Here is a 21,011-nt window from a genome sequence, read left to right as displayed (position 1 = left end):
CACTGTTACATTTCCATTCCTAGGATCCTGAAGTCCAAAAGCACGCCACTCAAATCCTCAGGAATATGCTAAGGCAGGAGGAAAAAGAGTTACAGGTGAGATCACTGTTAAAGATAGACTGGCGATAGCCTTCCTGAGATTATCCTTATCACAGCAATCTACCAATGTGTGCAACATAAGTTTTTATTTTTTGTAACAAAATTAAGTTTTTATTAATTTTGTAGACCATATCCAATTATAGTAAAACCTTAGGGCTGTTTGTATATAGCCCAGTGGTAGAGCACATACTTGAGGTCCTTGGTTCAGTTCCCAGGAAACAAAAAAGTACTATCTCGAGACCATTAAAGGGTTGCCTTTGGCCAATAGAATTTGTTAAAGCAGACCAGGGGGTGAGTAGATAGCACCCCAAGCATCCCATGGTTAATCCATTAGGAGGATGGCTAGCTAGATGAGATATAAATAAATAAGAAAAGAAACTAAAGTGAGAAACTAGCAGGAGGGAGGACCGAATCCAAGGAAGTGAAAGGTAACCTGGGAGGTAGTGGTGAGTAGAGTGCTGGTCTAGATTGATGACGGAGAGGATGAAGAGAGACTACCAGGCCAGAAAATGATGGCCACAGAGACCAAGAAGATTTATTTGGCTGGAATAGGTCATGTTATAAATATTTATTATACATAAAACATCACTTTAGTTTCTGTAATATACAAAAAGGAGATGAGGTAGTTCTTACTTTCAATGTACTTAAAATCTAGTGGGGGAAATGTCAAATTCTAGTAAGAGGAAAGTAGGAAGAACAAAAAGTTTATAATAAAAATGTAAAGGAAGAACAATTATAATGGCATGTAAAAGCTTTTCAGTAAAAATAGTGTTTGCTTGGGTTTGGAAGAGTGGAACTTTAGCAGACAAAAAGAAATGGAGGAAACCAGGAATGGTAGCACATAACCTTTATTCTAGTACTTGGGAGAGTGAACCAAGTGAACCAAGTAAATATAAGGTCTGTCTGGTCTACATGGTGAGTTTCAGACTAACCAAGGCTACATAGAGTGACCCTGACTCAAAAATAAACAAAAAAGGAGTTTGGGGAATGTTAGTGAGAAAACGGTTTAGGTCACAGGCATGGAGGTGTGAAAACACACTTAGCAAGCGCTGTGCTCTTGCGGTCTGCTGAGTGTTCTGTGAGAGCCATGAGTGAAGGTAGCCTTAGAGGCAGGAGTTAGCGTGGTCACAGAGACCAATGAGAGCTGTCCTTTTCCTGAAGGAGGTACAGGAGTGCCATAGACATGATGGGATAATTGAAGACACACTGTGTTGTAAATTGGTACTTGTATATTCACATTGGATTCCTAAGACACTGCTATAATACAGTGCTAGACATAACAGGTCAATGGACTAGAATTCAGATTTGTGTATAAAATTCATACATCTACAGCAACTCATTTCCAACAAAGGTACTAAGACAATTCAATAGTGTTTGTCTCTTCAACAGATAGTGCCTGGATATGTACAAACAGAATTAATCTGTATCCTTATCTCATGTAATTAACAAAACTTAATTAAGAATAGATTACTAAAGTTGCAACAAACAAGAGTATAAAACTCCAGAGAGATGGGGAAGAGGGGTCTGGCATCTGAGCCGGATATGTACATATGGTTTTCTTGTCATTATTTCCTCAGGATTGTGGCTACACAGTATTTATGTTATATTAGATATTATAAGTCATGAGCAAAGAAAAATACGAACCTTCCTTGTAGGAAACATGAGTATGAATCTTCATAACCTTGGATTAGCCACTGGTTTCTCTATGCTATCAAAAACACAAATGATTCCCCAAAAAGATAGATAGATATCATCAAAATTAAAATATGTATATAAAGGAATAAAATAAAATAAAAAGGCAGCTCACAGAAGAAAAGAAATATCTCACAGTCACATATCTACTGTGATGGTTTGTATATGCTAGGCCCAGTGTGTGACCCTGTTGGAGTGGGTGTGTCACTGTGGGCCCTCACCCTAGGTGCCTGGAAGTCAGTATTCCACTAGCAGCCTTCAGATGAAGGTGTAGAACTCTCAGCTCCTCCCCCACTATGCATGCCTAGACGCTGCCCTGCTTCCACCTTGATGATAATGAACTGAACCTCTGAACCTGTAAGCCAGCCCCAATTAAATGTTGTCCTTTATAAAACTTGCCTTGATAGCAGTAAAACCCTATCTAAAACATCTGCTAAGGGTACAATTACCAGAATGTGTAAGAGTAAAAAGACAAATAATGGGACTGGAGAGATGGCTCAGCAGTTAAAAGCACTGGCTTCTCTTCCAAAGGACCCGGGTTCAACTCCTAGCACCTACATGGCAGCTCACAACTGTGACTCCAGTTCCAAAGTATCTAGTGCTCTCTTTTGACTTCAGTGGGCCCTGCATGCACATGGTACACAGACATCCATGCAGACACCATACCTATACATATAAAATAATAAAATAATTTAAAAAAAAAAAGACAACATAGTTTAAAAAAAATTGGCTAGTGGCCAGGAGAGATGGAGCAGTTAAGTGCACGGGCTGCTCTTCCAGAAGTACTGAGTTCAATTCCCAGCAACCAAGTGGTAGCTCACAACCATCTGTAATGGCCTCTTCTGGTGTATCTGAAGATGGTTACAGTGTACTTATATTTTAAAAAAAAAAATGGCAAAGGATATGACTTTTTATTCAGTGGTAGAACACTTGCCTAGATTCAGTTCATACAAAATACTAGTAGCAAGCAAACAACAACTAAAATAAGACAACAAAACAACAACAACAAAAACAAAACACAAAACCAACTTTAGGTAGAAAGCTGATTAATTAAAAATATAAGCTTTGTTGGTTTTTTTGGTTGGTTTTGATTTTGGTTTTCCAAGATAGGGTACCCCTAGCTCTCCTGGAACTCACTCTGTAGACCAAGCTAGCCTGGAACTCAAAGATCTACCTGCCTCTGTCTCCCAGTTAAAAGCACTTTAATATTTTTTTAAGAATGTGTATGTGCAGGTACTCTAAAAACTCAGAAGAGAATGTCAGATCCTCTGGAAGAGTAACAATGCTCTTAACTCCAGAGACATCTCTCCAGCCCCATAAGTTTGTTCTTATTCTAAACAAAATTAACGAAGAATTTAAACAGTTCTCTAAAGAAGATACTTGCTGGCATTATGACATATAGCTGTAATTCTAACACTTGGGAGTCTGAGGCAGGATTGCAGTTTGGAAGCCAGTCTAGGTTATGTAGTGACAAACATCCCTAAAAATGCAATGAAAGAACTCCATGTGGCCAGTGAGCATGTGAGAAGATGGACTGCTTCTCCAAATGACAAGACTACTGCTTCACAGCCACCACAGCCACCGGGGTCTTTATAGCCAAAAAATGGAGAGTAGCATGCTGGGAAGAGCCTAGACAAACCTAAGGAATGTTTTCATGTTTTGTCTGCAAGTTTACTGTCCCAGTCTGTTTGCATCACTGACAGTGGGAATATAAAAGAATGCAGTCATGTGGAAATGTTAGGCAGGATACTGTGTAACCAGATAAATCCACTTGTACATAAATGCCAAGTAGAATTGAAAATTCATATTCACACAAAAATGTGTACATGAACATTCATGACAACTGTCTTTCTAATAGCCAAAAGGATATGACCTAGAGGGCTAGAGAGATGGCTCAGTGGTTAAGAGCACTGACTGCTCTCCCGAAGGTCCTGAGTTCAAATCCCAGTAACCACAGGGTAGCTTGCAACCATCCGTAATGAGATCTGATGCCCTCTTCTTGTGTGTCTGAAGATAGCTATAATGTACTTACATATAATAATAAATAAATCTTTTTTTAAAAAACCAACCTGGAATCTATCAACTGATAAGAAAAATATGGTTTATCTTTAACATAGTAGGACATTTAGCCATAAAAAAGAATGGATGCATGCTACAAATGGAAGAACCCTGAAGACATTCTAAGTGAATGAAGCCAGACAAAAGCCCATAAATGTTGTGTGTGTTGTATATGTGTGGAATGTACAGAATAGACAAATGCTCAGAAACAAACAGATTCCCAGTTACCAGAAGCTGGAAAGCAGGAGCGGTACTTTGACAGTGACTGCTTACAGGAACCAGCTGTCTTATTGAAGCAATGAGGATGTGCTGGGATTTGATAGAATGCGTACACAATTGTGTGATATACTAAAAACTCTGTATTGTACACTTTCAATAAGTTTAAATTATGTGAATTATATCTCAGTGGCAAATTTTAAAATAATTCTTGGGCACCATAGAAGCCTGAAAGAATGAGTAATGTATGCAGTTATCAATCAGTGCTTTCCTGAGGTGATAATTGAATTGGGTTCATACTGCTGTGACCAGAACATTGAAATGACAGAAGAGGACAGTGGTTGGCATGTGATTTGGGTCACTTAAAGATCTTGGAATTTCTCCTAAAGGCTATGGGAATTAATCAAAGATTTTCAAAACAGTTTTCTTGAGAGAAGTGTGTTTTGGGAGCTGGAGAGATGATTCTATTTTTAAGAGCACTTGCTGTTCCTGCAGAGGACCCAGACTAAGTTCCCAGCACCCACATGGGGACACTTGCAACTGCCTGTAGCTCCATTTTCAAAGACTCCTGGGCGCTTTGGCCTTCGCAGGCCCCTGCACATACATGCCCTGAGGCACACGCACTTGACATAAGGAAGCCTTGGTGGGGGATGTTCTTAGTATGAGATGATGGCAGACTTGACAGGAACACTATAATGAAAAAGAGAACAGGTCAGAAGTCACATCAGGGAAACTTAAACTATATGCTAAGAAGAGAAAGAGTAAAGGATGGCTCTGAGTTTGGTGCCTGGGTGCCATGGGCAGAGTCAAACAGGGCACAGGAGCAAGGCTTATAGGATGAAATTAAAGGTCAGCATTGGGTCCGAACTGAGCATGCCTGTGAGGCATCTAGGTAGTCTGTCTATCCTCTGGGAAATGGCTCTGGAGAAAGGAACTTCAGATAGCCTCAGCAACAAGAAAATCACTGAAGCTGGGATCTGGCTGAAGTCAGCCAACACACCAACTCAGAGGAGAGAAACCTGAAAGTGGATTAAAGATTTGTATATATCTGTGTCACTGTGCCAGCATCCAGTGTCTGTATCATTTGTATCATTTACTGCTATTTGATCTTTTAAAGGGTAGTTGCTGAAGTGTTAGGGAAAAGAAGAAAAATGGGGCTGTGGCTGAAAAAAAAAATGATCTAGATTGGTAGAAATAATTTTATTGTGGTAATTTGCTCTTAATTTAGGGAATTTGGGGGTGTCTTTAAAAGGTAGGATAAAGGGAAGGAACCATTTGAAAAATTTTAAATGTATCTGATGTCTAAAGAACATTCAAAGCGATCAGAGTGGTTTGGAGTGATAAAAGATGCAAATTCTGAGTCACAAGGAGAGATGGATGCTGTCTTAGCCAGGGTTTCTATTCCTGCACAAAACATGGCCAAGAAGCAAGTTGGAGAGGAAAGAGTTCATTCAGCATACACTTCCACAATGCTGTTCACCACCAAAGGAAGTCAAGACTATAGCTCACACAGGGCAGGAATTTGGAGGCAGGAGCTGATGCAGAGGCCATGGAAGGGTGCTGCTTACGGGCTTGCTTCCCCTGGGTTGCTCACCCTGCTTTCTTATAGAACCCAGGACCACCAGCCCAGGGATGGCATCACCTACAATGGGATGGGCCCTCCACCCTTGATCACCAGTTAAGAAAATGCCTTACAGCTTGATCTCATGATGGCATTTCCTCAAGAGAGGCTCCTTTCTCTGTGATAACTCCAGCTTCTGTCAAGTTAACAGATAAAACCAGCCAGTACAGATGCAGATGTTTTAAAGTAGAGCAATGTTGGAGAAGTTCTCAGATGACATTATCTGCTGAGACAAATGTTTGGGCTCTGGTAGCGTGGAACAGATAAATGTAAAATGTAAGGAATTTTAATGAGGTTGGCAGGTAGCAGGAAGCTTCAGATGAAGTTGGTGAATATATAGACCTAACTTCATCGTTTAACTAGTAAGCTTTGCTAGTAATTCCTTTTGTACAAAAACATTTCAGCAAAAAGCTGCCACAGCCAATGTGGCAAGCATGTTACCTAGTCGTATTCAGATCTTAGGGTCATCGCATGATGTAAATAATGTCATCTCCCTTCTTGACACCTGTATTCAGGCTTGCCCAAGCCCACCCAGTAGGGGCCAGGGTCTAGTGACAGTCTTCTCAGCCTGTGCTCTCACTCCGCTGCATGCTGCAGATACATTAGGAGAGGTGGATGGCTGCTCTTCAGGAGCTTCTGATGATGAGCAAGGCTTCTGTAAGCTTTTCCTCTCCTTATTTGAGATTTCCATTGTTACATTTGCCCTACCATTATCTGCGTAGTGATTTGAATAGTCATTTCAGTATTTTTACACTTGACTGTTGAGTTATGGAAGATCTCATGCAAACCTCATCCAGCCCTTAAATATAGGTGAGTAAAGGGCAGGCTTTTTAGTTTGTTGGTTGGTTTGTTTCCTCTCTCAGCTGCTTCATACATTCTGCCTCTCATCAGTTACCCCTTTTTCTGATCCTAAATGATGGTGGAATGGCAGGCATCTATAACAGACAGAAATCTCTTCTCTCTTCTTGTTTTGTGATAACTACTGTTCTTACTGCTGGTGAGTCAGCTGTCTTCTACTAACCACCCCTCTACCTTTTCCTCTCCTCCTCCTCTTCTTCCTCCTCCTTCTTACCCCTCTCTAGCGTATCTATGAGGTGTATAGTCGGAACCCCGCCAGCCTGCTAGAAGAGCAAATCGAAGGTGCCCGGCGGCGAGTCACTCAGTTACAGCTGAAGATCCAGCAGGAGACTGGTGGCTTAGTGGTGAGTGGTAGTAGGCATTGCTTCAGGAACAGCTCCATGCAGTCAGACTAGTGTAGGAGGAGAGCAGGACAGAAAGCCTCTGGGGCCACGGCAGAACTAGCACCACAGAGGCTGACACTATTGTAATACCTACCTGGGATACATAGAGATACCATGAGATACCAAAGCCTGTTGTTTCATGCCCTCCTTGTAAAAAAACATGCAAAAAAAAAAAAAAAGCTAAATTAGAAGGTCTGCTTTAATCTGCTAATTACTCTTCTCTTCTGAATAGTTTCCTCAAAATGTGTATTCCTACTCTGGTATCACTTGCCATTTATCTGGTAGCTTTTTCTCTGAGGATCTCCTCAAAGGAACATACGTGCCTTCCTCCACCTCAGTAAAGTAGAGAAGGATCTAAATGCATTCTGTAGAAAATGCCACGTAGGAGGAAGTTGTTTATTCTCCTCATCAGGGACTTTACTATGAGTGTCTTGCTTGTAAACATCAAGCCTCAGTTCTTTGGGTAAGTAAGAACTAACCTTAGGAAATCATAGTATCTAGGAAGAGAATTTCCCCAAACTCATAGAAATTGTTTGAGGTAGAGCTGGAGAGATGGCTCAGCAGTTGAGAGAGCACTGATTGCTCTTCCAGAAGACACAGGTTCGTTTCCCAGTACCCACATGGTAGCTCACAACTGTCTGTAACTTCAGTTCCAAGGGATCTGATCCCTCCTCTGGCCTCCATGAGCACTGCACATACATGATACACATATATGCATGCATGCAAAAACACCAGTACACACAACAATTTTTTTTTTTTAATTTTAGGACGTTTTACATTCTTTTTTTTTTTTTTTTTTTTTTTTTTTTTTTTTTGATTTGGTTTTTTCGAGACAGGGTTTCTCTGTGTAGCCCTGGCTATCCTGGAACTCACTCTGTAGACCAGGCTGGCCTCGAACTCAGAAATCCGCCTGCCTCTGCCTCCCAGAGTGCTGGAATTACAGGCGTGCGCCACCACCGCCCGGCTTTTACATTCTTTTTTAAATGTCCTGTTCAGAAGTTGGTGAAAGCATAGGCAAATAAACTTTACAAATTCACTTCCTGAAGGAACTTTCATATGTGGTGGATGGCTTAGATTATAGGCGTAGACCATTTAGTTTTGATTTCAAGCTCTAGTTCCCCTCAACTTTCAGACTCATGGCTAAGTAACCTAACCACTAAGAGTCCTCTCTTTGTTTTCTCACTTATAGAGGAAGGACACAACAGAGTCTACCTAGTAGGGTGTTGGCAGAACTGAAGCATGCCCCTGGCACCATGCTTTGTACATGTGTGTGGCTGCTGCCACTGTTGGTATCTGTGTGACATGAATTCTGAGACTCTGAGCTGAGATCACGTCATTTGGACTCCAGCCCTGCTTTGGGGTTTTTTTGTTGTTGTTTTGTTTTTGTTTTTCACTTAAAGTATGGCAATTGCTGAACATCTGAGCTTTCTGTCTTCTCACTTGTAACATGGGAATCGCCTTTTACTGGAGTTGCTGAAAGATTGAATGCAGTTAAGAAAATGCTTTGTGCACAGTAAAACGCTGCCAGTGTTATTCTGCAATGGCTGGGGCATAGCTTCATGCCAATACCAGTGTTCCCCATAGTCCTCGGTGCAGCCTTAGGACTGTTTTATTTCTTGATGGTTAGGATACCTTTCCTGTATCTAAGTGAAATAAAGTAAATGTTTTCAAGTCCAGGATGGTAAGTGAAGGGAGACTTTTTTTTTTTAAGTTTTACAATAATGGTCAAGCTCCTTGCCCACTATAAGAAGTTGGGTCACTACCTTCTCAGACCACACACTCTGAGAGCATCTCTTTAAGCCAGGCATTTCTCAGGCAATAAAGCAGAGGTGGCCACTTGCTATAAAAACAAACATGGCTCTAATTAGGAAAAGGAATGAAAGTGGAAGAGGCTCTAAAACAGTTCTCACCCTTTGGTCTTTTCTTTTTTAGGACATAGTTCCACTCTGTGGTGAGACCAGCCAGAGAACATGTGAAGGTAAATCCTGTCATCCCCTTGTATATATGATGCTGCTTCATGGAGGGTCTCTCCCAATGAGGCAGATTCTAGAATAACAAGGAAAAGAGATACCAGTACACAGGGCAGTTGGGTATGTAAAAGTAAGCAAGAGTTAAGTAAGAAACAGGAGCTACTGAGGTGACAAGTCCAGACAGCAACTTGTTGACAGCATGTGACACTTAGGAGGTCAACAAACACTTGTGAAAGGGGTGGTGACCAGACGAGGGTCAGGAATAAGCTGAAGAGTAAGAATAGCTTTAAAGGCATTGCACAGACTTTAAAGGCATTGCACAGACTTATTGTGGGTAGTGACATGTCCTGTGCCCAGTTGCAGAAGTAGGCAAAAGCTGGGTATGGAGAGGGTAAAAGGCCAGTGTGTCAGGAAATCATGGGAGTCTTCCTATGAAAGAGTTAAAGGACAGCTAGCAATAGAAGAGATGGCAGCTTCCCTCCCCGCCTAGTGCCCACAAGAAAGTCTGTTCCTCAGGACGTGAGATATTTTCTACAACTGTCTAACCTGGTGTCTTTTCAGGCCGCCTCTCTGTGGACTCCCAGGAGGCAGACAGTGGCTTGGACTCCGGGACAGAACGCTTTCCCTCCATCAGTGAGGTGAGTGGCAGTAGGCACAAGGCCCATTTACAACTATACATTCAATGTCCCATCCCTGGGCACTAGGCAGCTCGAGGCTCACTGGCCACTGAAGGCCCCAGCCCATCGTCTGCGTACCTCCTCCATGACTCTAGCTCTAGGGATTTAGTCACTGTGTTCTAGATCTGGGCAACTTTGACATGCATCCTCATGCCAGATCATCATCTGTCTTGTATTTTATCACATTTGATTGGCTCTGTTGTGTAAAGTGTGGAGTGAAAAGGTGGGCAGTATTAGTGAACCCCACCAAGTCCTTTTCTGACTGTTCCTGGCTATTAGTGACAAGATGATTGGTATCTATAAAAGGATAGATAGCTGGGAAGGCCACCAAGAAAATAATAGGCTGTAGTATGGGCCTCCGTAACCGCTGCTTGGCATACACAAGAGGTGATGCACTTGGCAGTGACATGTGTGAACTGTGACTGAGACTTCCTGGATTGAATATATGCTACAAGTCTTTGACCATCAGTGCATCTCATGACCTTTCTGAGGCCTGGTTCTTTGTGTGGAAAGCAGGTTGAGAGATAACGTCCCCTCAGAGCTGTTAGGTTAAGTGGGATAATTTATAATCAAGGGTGTGGTGTCAGCATGGTTGTCCTTATAAAGCAGGCTGACCCCAGAGAATTATCTGGATGAGGGAGGTTCCTTCTCACAAAATTCTCTTCCTTTAGTCATTGATGAATCGGAATTCAGTATTGTCAGATCCTGGACTAGACAGCCCGCAAACTTCCCCTGTCATCCTGGCCAGGGTGGCCCAGCACCACAGGCGACAGGGCTCAGATGCAGCTGTGTGCCCGCCCCACCACCAGGTGAGAGATGCAAGCCACCCCAGTCTGCCTTTGTCCTTTCACAGCTCGGATTTAGGCCAGGCTGTCGACAGTATGTGATCTTGACTAGTCAGACTAAACCTGCTCTGACAACACACTGTTGAGATAGTCACCTAGAGAACAGAGAAGACCGAGCACAGAGTGAGGCAGTAAGGAGTCCGGCAGGTCAGCTTCTGGGTGAAGAATCAGTAGACGCCTCCGACAGACCACTCAAGTTAAGGAAAAGCTGATGATCTTTAGGTGTAACAAACAGAAGTTTAGCATGCTTAGGTTCTTTCCTCGCGCAGCTACCTCGGGTTCTTTGATACTGCCCAAAGAGTACAAAATGCGACTTGAAAGACCTCCCACTCTCAGGGGTAGAACCAGGTCCAGGGAAGATTTCTGGGAGTCGGATTTGGGCTCAAGACAAAGTCCTGCAAAGAACAGTGGGTAGGCTTGCCTGGAGTGGTGCAGATAGAGGCTAACAAGTCACTGGCTCACTACAACAGGAATCTATGCATCTAAAAACCACTATGCTGATTTTTTTTTTCAAATCCACATTTTAGTTTCATAATATTATTTAGTATTTTCTTCAAGCTAGCTAGCTTGCTTGCTTGCTTTTTCTTTCTTCTTCCCTCCCTCCTTCCTTCTTTCCTTCCTTTCTTCCCTCCTTCCCTCCCTCCCTTCCTTCTTTCCTTTGTTTGAAACATTGTTTTACTATGTAGCCTGGCTGGTCTGGAACTGACTGTAAACCAGGCTGGACTTAAATACTTTTGCCTCTGGGGTGCTGGGATTAAAGGCATGTGCTACCAAGCCTGGCTAAGCTTACTTTCTTAAACTTAAATTCATTTTAAAGAATATTTGTCACTGCTTCAAATTAAACCAGTATCACATACCATGAATGTAAAGGTAAGTGTAAAGGAGGTAGCATACGTGTTTAGAAATGATTTTGTAAAGCCTTATCTAGAAAGACACAAAACAATAGAAAAGAAAGGTGCCATATATGTTACTAGGACGCCTCCGGCATGAGCTATCGCTGCATGAATACGTGAGAAGCTAATGGTTTCACCTCCAAGGAGCCTCAGAACAGAAACTGAGAAACTTTACATCAATTTACCCTTTTATATCATTTCAATTCCAAACTATATGAATGTCATGTACTATAAAAATTCAGGGCTGGAAAGATGGTTCAGCAGTCAAAAGCACTGACTGTTTATTAAATTAATTATTTTTGTGGGGGGGTAATTGCACCATTTTTTAGTCCTTAATAACTATAGGGGGTTTCTACCCTACTTCTTGTAGGGTAGAGAGTTTCCAACAACATAAAACACTACGATTTACTAATGAGCTGTTGTCGCTATGCCGGGCAGGTTCTGAACTATTCTAATCCTTCCACCTGTCAACCCACACGAATGCTGGTCTCCCAGCCTGCTTCTGCTCCATCAGCCTGGCCACTTCTCTGATGGTCAATCCATCTGATGGTGACCTCCTCCTCCCACTGGCTTCCCTCCTTTCCCTCATGGTCTCTCTGGAGACCCCTCACTCAATTCTCAGTCCTGCCTTTCTTTCCTTTCTGCCTAGTCATAAACATCAGCTATTTATTGACCAATCAGAGATTAATGGGGAACATTCTTTGCAGTACATAGGTTAATATCCAAATTCAGGTTACACTCTGTATAGGGGCACAGAACTCAGCTTCTAAATACACAGCTCACATGACTAACTCCATCCACTGTTCTTCCAGAAGACCCAGGTTGGGTTCCCAACATCTCCACGACAGCTCACAACTGTCTTAGTTAGGGTTTCTGTTGCTGTGATGAAACACTATGGCAAACAACCTGGAGAGGGAAGGGTTTATTTGGCTTATACTGTTGTATCACGGTTTTCATCATCAAAGGAAGTCAGGACAGAGCTCAAGCAGGGCAGAAACCATGGAAAGTCCTAGTTACTGGCTTGCTTTCTAATAGAACCTGTGCCACCAGCCTAGGGATTGCACTGCCCTCAGTGGGTTGGCTCTCCCTTATCAATCACTAACTAAGAAAATGCCCTACAACTGGATCTTATGGAGACATTTTTCTCTCAGTTGAGATTCCCTGCTTTCAAATGACTCTAGCGTGTATAAAGATGACATAAAAACTAGCCAGGACAACAACCATCTATACCCCAGATCCAGAGAGTCCACCTCCTCCTCTGGCACTACAGGTACTGCATGCATGTGGGACATAGACATGGCTGCAGGCAAATACACAAACGTGTAAAATAAAAATACATAAGTCTAAATCAGTTAATGAAAGCATAGCATTTGTCTATTTAAATTTATTATCTATGAGTAAAGTTTGTATATTATCACATTTTCAGCCTAGCTAAATTCTTCTGCTAGTAATTAAGTCTGAAATAGAATCTCCCTTTGTAAAGATAGACTAAGAACAGACTGAAACTTTATTTGATTAATCAAAGGATTAAATGGGAACTGAAATGAACTCTCTGACAATTTGACTCACTGCTATTTAATGTAATGTCTCGGCACTTCATAAAATGATTCCAGCCTCACTAATATCTCTCCTGAAATCATTTTGGTGATTTCACAGTGGTGAATTTCACCAGTGGTAAATTTCTCATGGTAAGCCAGGTGTAACAGGTGGAACACTGTGAGTTTGAGGCCAGCCTGATCTACTTGGTGAGACCCTATCTCCAAACAAACAAAAACTCCTCATACTGCATGACATTGGTGTAAGGAAGTTTGGAAGTGTTATTTTCAAACTGAGAGCCTTTTGGTGAACCTTATAGCAGTAGCAGAGGTTAGGAACAGTGTTTGTTGTAATGAATTAGAATCTAATAGCATTAAATTTTTTCAGAAAAAAAAATTTATATTGGAAGCCAGGCATGATGGAACACGCCTTTAATCCCAGCACTTGAGAGGCAGAGACAGGTGGAGCTGTAGAGCCCAGCCTGGTCTACAGAGTGAGATCCAGGAATGCCAGAACAATGCAGAGAAACCCTGTCTCCAAACACACAAACAAACAAGCAAACAAACAAACAGAAACAAAAGTAAGAAACCAAAAACCCAGTCAGTAAATGGACTAATGAAGTGAAGAAACAGATCTCAAAATATGGAAAACAATGATGAATAAACATGAAAAGATACTTAGCTTCACTAGCCATGAAAGAAATGTACTAAGACCCATCTTATCCCGTTCAGAATGGCAGTCATTGAGAAGGCGCGTAAAGGCCAGGCGTGGTGGCGCACGCCTGTGATCCCAGCAGGCAGATTTCTGAGTTCGAGGCCAGCCTGGTCTACAGAGTGAGTTCCAGGACAGCCAGGACCACACAGAAAAACCCTGTCTCAAAAAAAAAAAAAAAAAAAACAAAAAACAAAAAAAACAAAAAAAGAAAGAAAGAAAGAAAACACATAAAACATGAGGGTGTAGATTAAAGAAAACCCTTATATATTGCTGGTAGTAATATAAACTAGTCCTAACCACTATTAAAATCAATATGAAGATTTCTCAAAAACTAAAAGTAGGTCTTTCATATGACTATTGTGTGACACTAATCCAGGGCAAACTGAACAAATAACTGCTTAACCCAGATAGGGACCTGATGATACCACTAAAGTACAACTTGGTATACTTGAGTTTTTATTGGAGTTACTTACAGGAATATGGGTAGAAATTGGTTATAGGAGCAGAAATATTCAATAAGAGGCATCCTCAATATCCAACCCTAGCATTAGTGACAGGCCATGACAGCTGGAAATCTAGAATACACCGTGGAACTTAGTCAACTGTCAACTTGACAGGTTGGAGAGAGTCTCTTCCAGGTAGTTGAGTCAGTCTGAAGGTATTTCTCAGCAGTCCTTACTGCTTTTATATGATTGGGGAAGGAGTGGCTTAGTGTATCCAGTAAACCTCAGGGATTTCCTGAATCTTCTGAGTTGTTTACTTTCTGAGTCATAGGGAGTTTCCAGTAGCATAAAATGTTTGATCTTAGAGAAAATTTCTGTACAGCAATGACCATCTATACCACTCCTAGATATTTAGCCAGAGAGTTCCAGGTCAGGATTATAGACATGTACACATCCATGTTTACAGCAGCACAGTTCACAGTAACTGAGTCATGGAACCAGCCTTGGTATTCATCAGCACAACAGGGAAAAAGAATATGTGGTGTGTATATATAATGAAATTTTTTTTAGCCATATAAAGAGCCAACTCATGTCATTTACATAAAAATGTATGCACCTAGAGCTAGTCATAAGAACAAAGCCAATTTCAGAGAGACAAATAACATGTGATTTTTGCTTATTTGCTATTTCTTGGCTTTCTATAGATATATAAAATCATATATACATGAAATGACTGTCCCCAGAGACAAAAGGGACCGACAGGAGGATAAGGCACTAGAAAGGGGGAAGTATGGAGAGTATGCTCAGCATCTAATAGATACCTATACAAATCATTCAAATAAATGTACTTCTAAAACATCTTCCCCAGACAAGCTCAAATCTCATCTTTTTAATGCTTTTACCAAATATTCTAGGGGATCTAGATAGCATGGGCTTCAAAGACTAGGTGATGCAAGAGTGGAGGGCCTTGGGGTGTTTCTGAGAAGCACAGACACAGCTTGCCAGCCTAACTGTGGCTTTGAATGTGTGAGTAGCTCACAGCCTCTCAGTCTTCCTGGGCTTAGAGGTGAGTAATGGTCTTGAAAACCAGAAGATAAGAAGCAGCATTAGGACGTGCATGTTGAGGAAGGGTGTCAGTAAAGTAGGTGCTTCCAGAAGCAAAGCTAGTTTAGAGAGTCACTAAAAATGGAGGAGTGTACTCACTGGAAAGTCTTTCATAATCCCAGCACTCAGAGGCAGAGGCAAGTGGGTCTTGTGAGTTTGAGGCCAGCCTGGTCTACATAGTGAGTTCCAGAACAGCCAGGGCTTCAGTGTGAGACTGTCTCAGGAAAAAAAAAAAAAAAAAAACATCAAGCTGGGTGGTGGTGGCGCACTCCTGTAATCCCAGCAGTCTGGGAGGCAGAGGCAGGTGGATTTCTGAGTTCAAGGCCAGCCTGGTCTACAGAGTGAGTTCCAGGACAGCCAGGGCTACACAGAGAAACCCTGTCTCGAAAAAACCAAATCAAAAAAAAAAGAAAAAAAACATCAAAAACCTTTGGTATCTCAGGGAACCTTTAGAAGAATCTGACCTAGAAAGCATTTGAAAAGCTCTGTAGTGTAAAGCCTCCTGAAGGGCATTGCTGGTGTCAGGAGTAATATTTTATTAAAATCCATGGAAGAAAAAAAGAAAAAGAAAAACCAGAGTAGAGAGTCTGGGTTTAACAGGGAATGGGGATCTAGTATGGATTGTTAAGCAGACAAGGAAAGCAGCGTGTGTGGGTGTTTGAGGAAGATCAGCCCATCCTGTGGGAAGGAGAGGCAGATATGCTGCTCTGGTCTCCTTTGCAGTTATTCATTTGTACACGTGCTGTCCACACTACTCAGCAGCACTGTGGTAGCTGCCACGTTAGATTTTAAGAGTGCCGTTTAAGGAGAACAGTGGTGATTTGGTTTGTTTAGGAAAACACATGTCTCCAACCTAATTGTCCATTAGGTGCTGTTAGCTTTTACTTTGTTAAAGGACACTCACTCTTCATATTGTGCAAACAGAAAGAGAACATTTTACCAATTTCCCATCTTCCTGTGTCATGTGACCGGACTGTTCTGTGTCTTCTGGGTCCTATCCAAAAGCAGTTGGCTTTCTGTGAGAGGAAATCACTACGTCAGTGCTGAACCTTGGGGTGCTAGTAAGACCCATGTGGCCTTTTTAAAGTTAGGCTGCTAAATGGATATTTTGGAGAAAGTTGAATCTATGTCTTCTGTAATCTCTCATCTCTATAATTCAACTCTTTCCTTCAGGGTATAGATCAAAGCCCAAAGCCTCTGATTATTGGCCCAGAGGAAGATTATGACCCAGGTTATTTCAACAATGAGGTAACAGTTTTCTGGTTTACTCCTTTAATTTTCCTCCTTTGCTTTACCCACACTGCCCTTGACTGGAAGAAGTTTGATTGGCATCAGCTATGAAAGGACCCAGTGGGGAAGGAGGCTCAGCTAACAGAGCTGTGAAGACAGAGAGCATGGGAGTAAAGTTTGCTATCTGCCTCCTGTCTCTGTGCCTCCCAGCCATTCTCAGTTTTCTGTCTTCTAGAGTGACGTCATCTTCCAAGATCTTGAAAAACTGAAGTCACATCCAGCTTACTTGGTAGTTTTTCTACGTTACATCTTCTCTCAGGCAGACCCTGGCCCCCTGGTAAGTCAGACATGTCAGTCTGTTTGAGTCCTGCTTGTACTCAACAGAGAATCTCTGATCACTTTGTCTGATCTCTCTATGTATCTAGCTTTTAATGTTAAATCCATAGGCAAAGTCGGGCATCTCAAGGACAGAGACAGAATAGAGCCATACTTGTAGCCTAAGGAGCAGCAAGAAGATCTAGGCCAGGAAAACTGTTGTTCTCCATTGGTTTAGGAAGTCTTCAGAGTTTTTAAATGAAAGCAGATACAAATTGACCCAGGAGTTAAGAGAATCACTCTTGCAGATTTACAGTGGTGCTATAAAAACTTTTGGTAGGGCAAAGCACTAAAGAATCTTCCTTCTAAGGTGATACATGAAGGAATACCAGCTTCTGGAAGCAAAGGCAAATAGTCTCTTGAGTTCAGGCTACACCATGAGACCCTGTCTCAAAAAAAAAAAAAAAAAAAAAAAAGGCTGGGTGGTGGTGGCGCACGCCTGTAATCCCAGTACTCTGGGAGGCAGAGGCAGGTGATTTCTGAGTTTGAGGCCAGCCTGGTCTACAGAGTGAGTTCCAGGACAGCCAAGGCTATACAGAGAAACCCTGTCTCGAAAAAAACCAAATCCAAAAAAAACAAAAACAAAAAGACATAGGAGAAAAGGGATAAAGTCTACAGTGTCCCCAGCGGTCCTCAAAGCCGCCACCTTCCATACCCTCTCATTCTTCCAAGCTGCATAGAAACAAGGGATGGTGGGAGAGGAGGGTCAGAGTTGTGTTTTTCAGAGTAAGCCCAAGAAATGAGTTGTTTTTATTTTCTTTCTGGGAATATCAGAATTAGAGGGTAGAGCAAACATTGATTTGCTCAAAAGGAACTCATTGAATACCTGTTTGTTTAGCCCTGATTGCTGATGTCTCAAAAGCATTCCTGAAAAGTCTCACCAAGAGAAGCAAAATAAAAGTTCTTCAGAAATAATGCATAAACATGTGAAGAAGCACCAAGAAATGTTGAGTGTGGAAGGAGACAGTAGAGGAGAAGCCAACCTGATATGTGGTCATGGGAGGAACTGAGGTTGCTTATGGTTTTCAGCCTCAAAACTGTTGGCATTTTAGAGGAAGAATCTTTGCTGTAGGAGGTTGTCTTAATTTGGAGATATTTACCCACTTACTGGACTCTACCCCTACATGGCAGTAGGGACCACCACCTAATAAATGTAACAAGTCAGAATGTCTTTAAACATTACCAAATGTCCCCCAGGGTAAAGTCATCCCTGATGAAGGAAGATCCACTGCTCTAACCCAACTTCTCTGTTGTTGTAGCTTTTTTATTTGTGTTCAGAAGTTTATCAGCAGACAAATCCCAAAGATTCCCGAAGTCTGGGGAAAGACATCTGGAATATTTTCCTAGAGAAAAATGCGGTAAGACCATCATGAGTTAGATTACAATTCTAAGTCAGTACCACAAGCAGAAGAAAACCAAACAAAATATTAAAGCTAAATAGAGACGGGTTGTTTTTTTTTTAATATTTCAAAAATGTGTTCACTAGGATGGTCCCCACTCATCTTGATTTCAGTGCTGCTTCTTCTTGGAGGAGCTTTCTCCTGTCAGCTTGGCTTTTCCTTCTATGAACTAACAGGACACTGGATCAGCCAGCATCATGGGCATTTTATACCATAAAGTAGGACTCAGGGCTCTGCACCAGATGCTGATTCTTACGTTTCTTCTTTTGGAGAGGGTGGGAGATAGCCTTTGTGATAGCGTGGTCTCATGGGTAGGTTGTCAACACCCGAAAGCTACAGGCAAGTTTTTAGGATTCCCGGATTCTGTTCCTGCTTCTCAAAGATTTATCTCCCATAGAGCTGTAGAGATGGGTTGGTGGCTAAGAGCATAGGTTGTTCTTCCAGAAGACCCAGGTTTGATTCCCAGCACCCACATGGTAGCTCACAACCATCTGTAAGTCCAGTTCCAGGGGATATGACAGGCACTCACATGTTGCACAGATATACACATAGGCAAAACACATAAAATAAGAACATTTTTTCTAATTTAAAGGTTTTATATCCTCTGTATCTTTTTAGTTCCACATATAAAATACACACTACCTCTCTTCAGAATATTTAGAAACAGAACAGCGGTTCTCAACCTGTGAATCAACACCTCTTTTGGGTTTTAATATGGATTACTCAAGATCATCAGAAAACACAGATATTTACAGTATGATTTGTTGTAACAGTAGTGAAATTACAGGGAGCTACAAAATAATTTTATTGTTGGGGGTCACCACAGCGTGAGGAGCTGTGTTAAAGGATCACAGCATTAGGAAGCTGAGAGCTACTGAGATGGGTGTTTTAATTACTCCCCAAGCCTTGTCTGTCTTTTTGTCCCTGGTTGAAGAAACAGACCCAAGAATAGCAGATAATCTGGATCAGTGAGGCAAGGAGAGTGCGCGTTTCCAAGACTTGGCCAGCCTTGCTGTCCTTCTCTGAAGGCGTTGCAGGGAAGCCCAGATGTCTAGGAGGAGTGCTCCTCTGCGTCTGAGCTGGGCTCTCAGGGTGGGTCAGGATCCTGTTGGCCAGAGCGTCTGCCCGCAGATGGCATTCCCTATCATGACTTTATAATCTGATCAGCTACACTAATTCCAAATGATTGTATTCTTCTCATAGTCGACAACTAGGGCTAATGAAGTTGGGGAAATTTGGTTTTCCTCAATGTTTTGCATTTACTGCCTTCCGTGGGTCTTGAGTAAAGAGATTAGAGCTGCCTTATACTTTGCCATCATTTACAAAACCATACCAACATCTAGCCACATGGCAAGTGATTTAAGGACACATGCCAGAGTATCATGCCGGACTAGGTGGCATACACCCAGTTTTCCCTGGTAGCAAAGGGAGAAGCAGCTACCTGGAAGAAAGCAAAGGTTATCCTCTTGGGAACACTCAGAGGCAAAGGAGAGTCTAGCAGCTAATTTAACACTGTTTCAGTTTTAGAACATGCCATTCTATATTCCTTGAATCAGAGTTAAAAATCTGCTAGGCTACCCTCAAAATGTAGTATCCACTTGCCTTGTAAACTCATGTACCATTCCCAAAGTCCTAGCCTAGAATTCATATCCAAAGTCAGAAGAGATTAAAAGGCAAGGGTTGCTATAGACAGGAGAAGACACGCATGACCAGGCCCTGGGCACCTCACACTCCAATCCTCTCAGTGCCTCACTCTTGCCCACACTTTCTGTTTTACAGCCTCTCAGAGTGAAGATCCCTGAGGTGTTGCAGGCTGAAATCGGTAAGTTGCTCGTGGGTCAGGTTGCCTTTTTAGTGCCCTCTGTCCTGAACTCTCAGGAAACATCAGAGACAGAGTCAGAGTCCCTGACCCTGGATAACTGTTCTGTACTGGGGGCAGAATCCATAGATGATTAAAACAAAACATTTGACACTTAGGAACAGGTCTGAATAGATATGACCTAAGAGCTAACTCTGCCCTGTCACAGAATGACACTGGAGCAGTTAGGAAACCTGAGTTTGTTGTTTCTTCCAACCTTCCCTGGGACCCCTGGACCTTACTTTATAGGCTTACTTGAAGAAGAGGAAATTAGACTTAACCAAGGATTTCTAAGCAAGGACAGATTGCTGTGGGTGACTTGTAAAATTACAGAGACCAAACCTTACTCTAACCCACCTACCATGTACAGGTACTAGACCTCTGTACTCTTGACTTGGGAGAACTTTTCAGTTGGCTGGTTCTAGGGGGGTTTGTTTGCTAAAGAGTCAGAGTGAAGACCAAGAAACAGGTGATGATTCTGGTCCTCCCCATTCCAGAGTAAGCCCTGGGTTTGAACCCCAGCACCCATAAGCCAAGGGTAGTGGCACTCCGCTGTAATTCCAGCATTCAGGAAGCAGAGGCAGATAGAAGTCTGGATTATCCTTAGCTACACAGCCAGCCAGTCTAGGATGTATGAGACTGTCTCAAAAAAACAAAAACAAAAACAACAACAACAAAAAAAAACCTTAAGCTGGGCACAGGTAGTGTTTTACAAACTAGAACTACATTTGGAAAGAAACAATTAATGGCAAAGACCCAGGGAGAGCAAATTATATGTAATTATATGTACAGCAAAGCAGCTTACTCAAAAATAGAGTGAAAAACTTGGCGTGGTGGCACATGCCTTTATTCTCAGCATTCAAGAGGCAGAGTCAGGCAGTCCAGCCTAATCTACACAGGAAGTTCTGGGACAGCCAGAGCTACATGGTGATACCCTATGTCAGAGAGAGAGAGAGAGAGAGAGAGAGAGAGAGAGAGAGAGAGAGAGAGAGAGAGAGAGAGAGAAAGAGAGGTTGGTGCACATCTCTTGGTTCCATGAA

General features: G+C 42.1%; 1 protein-coding gene across 12 annotated transcripts in view; it reads left to right on the top strand.

Moving 5' to 3' along the window:
- The window catches only part of Arhgef11 (Rho guanine nucleotide exchange factor 11), a 114,068-nt gene that overhangs the window by 67,379 nt on the left and 25,678 nt on the right, over window positions 1-21,011 (top strand). For 7 of the 12 annotated variants that reach the window (XM_052180193.1, XM_052180191.1, XM_052180189.1 and 4 more), the window contains exons 7-15: window positions 24-95; window positions 6,768-6,887; window positions 8,859-8,904; window positions 9,458-9,534; window positions 10,245-10,382; window positions 16,282-16,356; window positions 16,574-16,675; window positions 17,973-18,071; window positions 19,893-19,935. In XM_052180193.1, the coding sequence (XP_052036153.1) occupies window positions 24-95; window positions 6,768-6,887; window positions 8,859-8,904; window positions 9,458-9,534; window positions 10,245-10,382; window positions 16,282-16,356; window positions 16,574-16,675; window positions 17,973-18,071; window positions 19,893-19,935 (772 nt within the window). The remainder of the gene's footprint in view (window positions 1-23; window positions 96-6,767; window positions 6,888-8,858; window positions 8,905-9,457; window positions 9,535-10,244; window positions 10,383-16,281; window positions 16,357-16,573; window positions 16,676-17,972; window positions 18,072-19,892; window positions 19,936-21,011) is intronic. The other 5 variants (XM_052180196.1, XM_052180195.1, XM_052180199.1 and 2 more) reach the window with 2 other exon arrangements.

The sequence above is a fragment of the Apodemus sylvaticus genome, chromosome 4 (assembly GCF_947179515.1).
Source record: "Apodemus sylvaticus chromosome 4, mApoSyl1.1, whole genome shotgun sequence".
Lineage (NCBI taxonomy): Eukaryota > Metazoa > Chordata > Mammalia > Rodentia > Muridae > Apodemus > Apodemus sylvaticus.
This window is presented reverse-complemented; position numbering and strand designations above follow the sequence as displayed.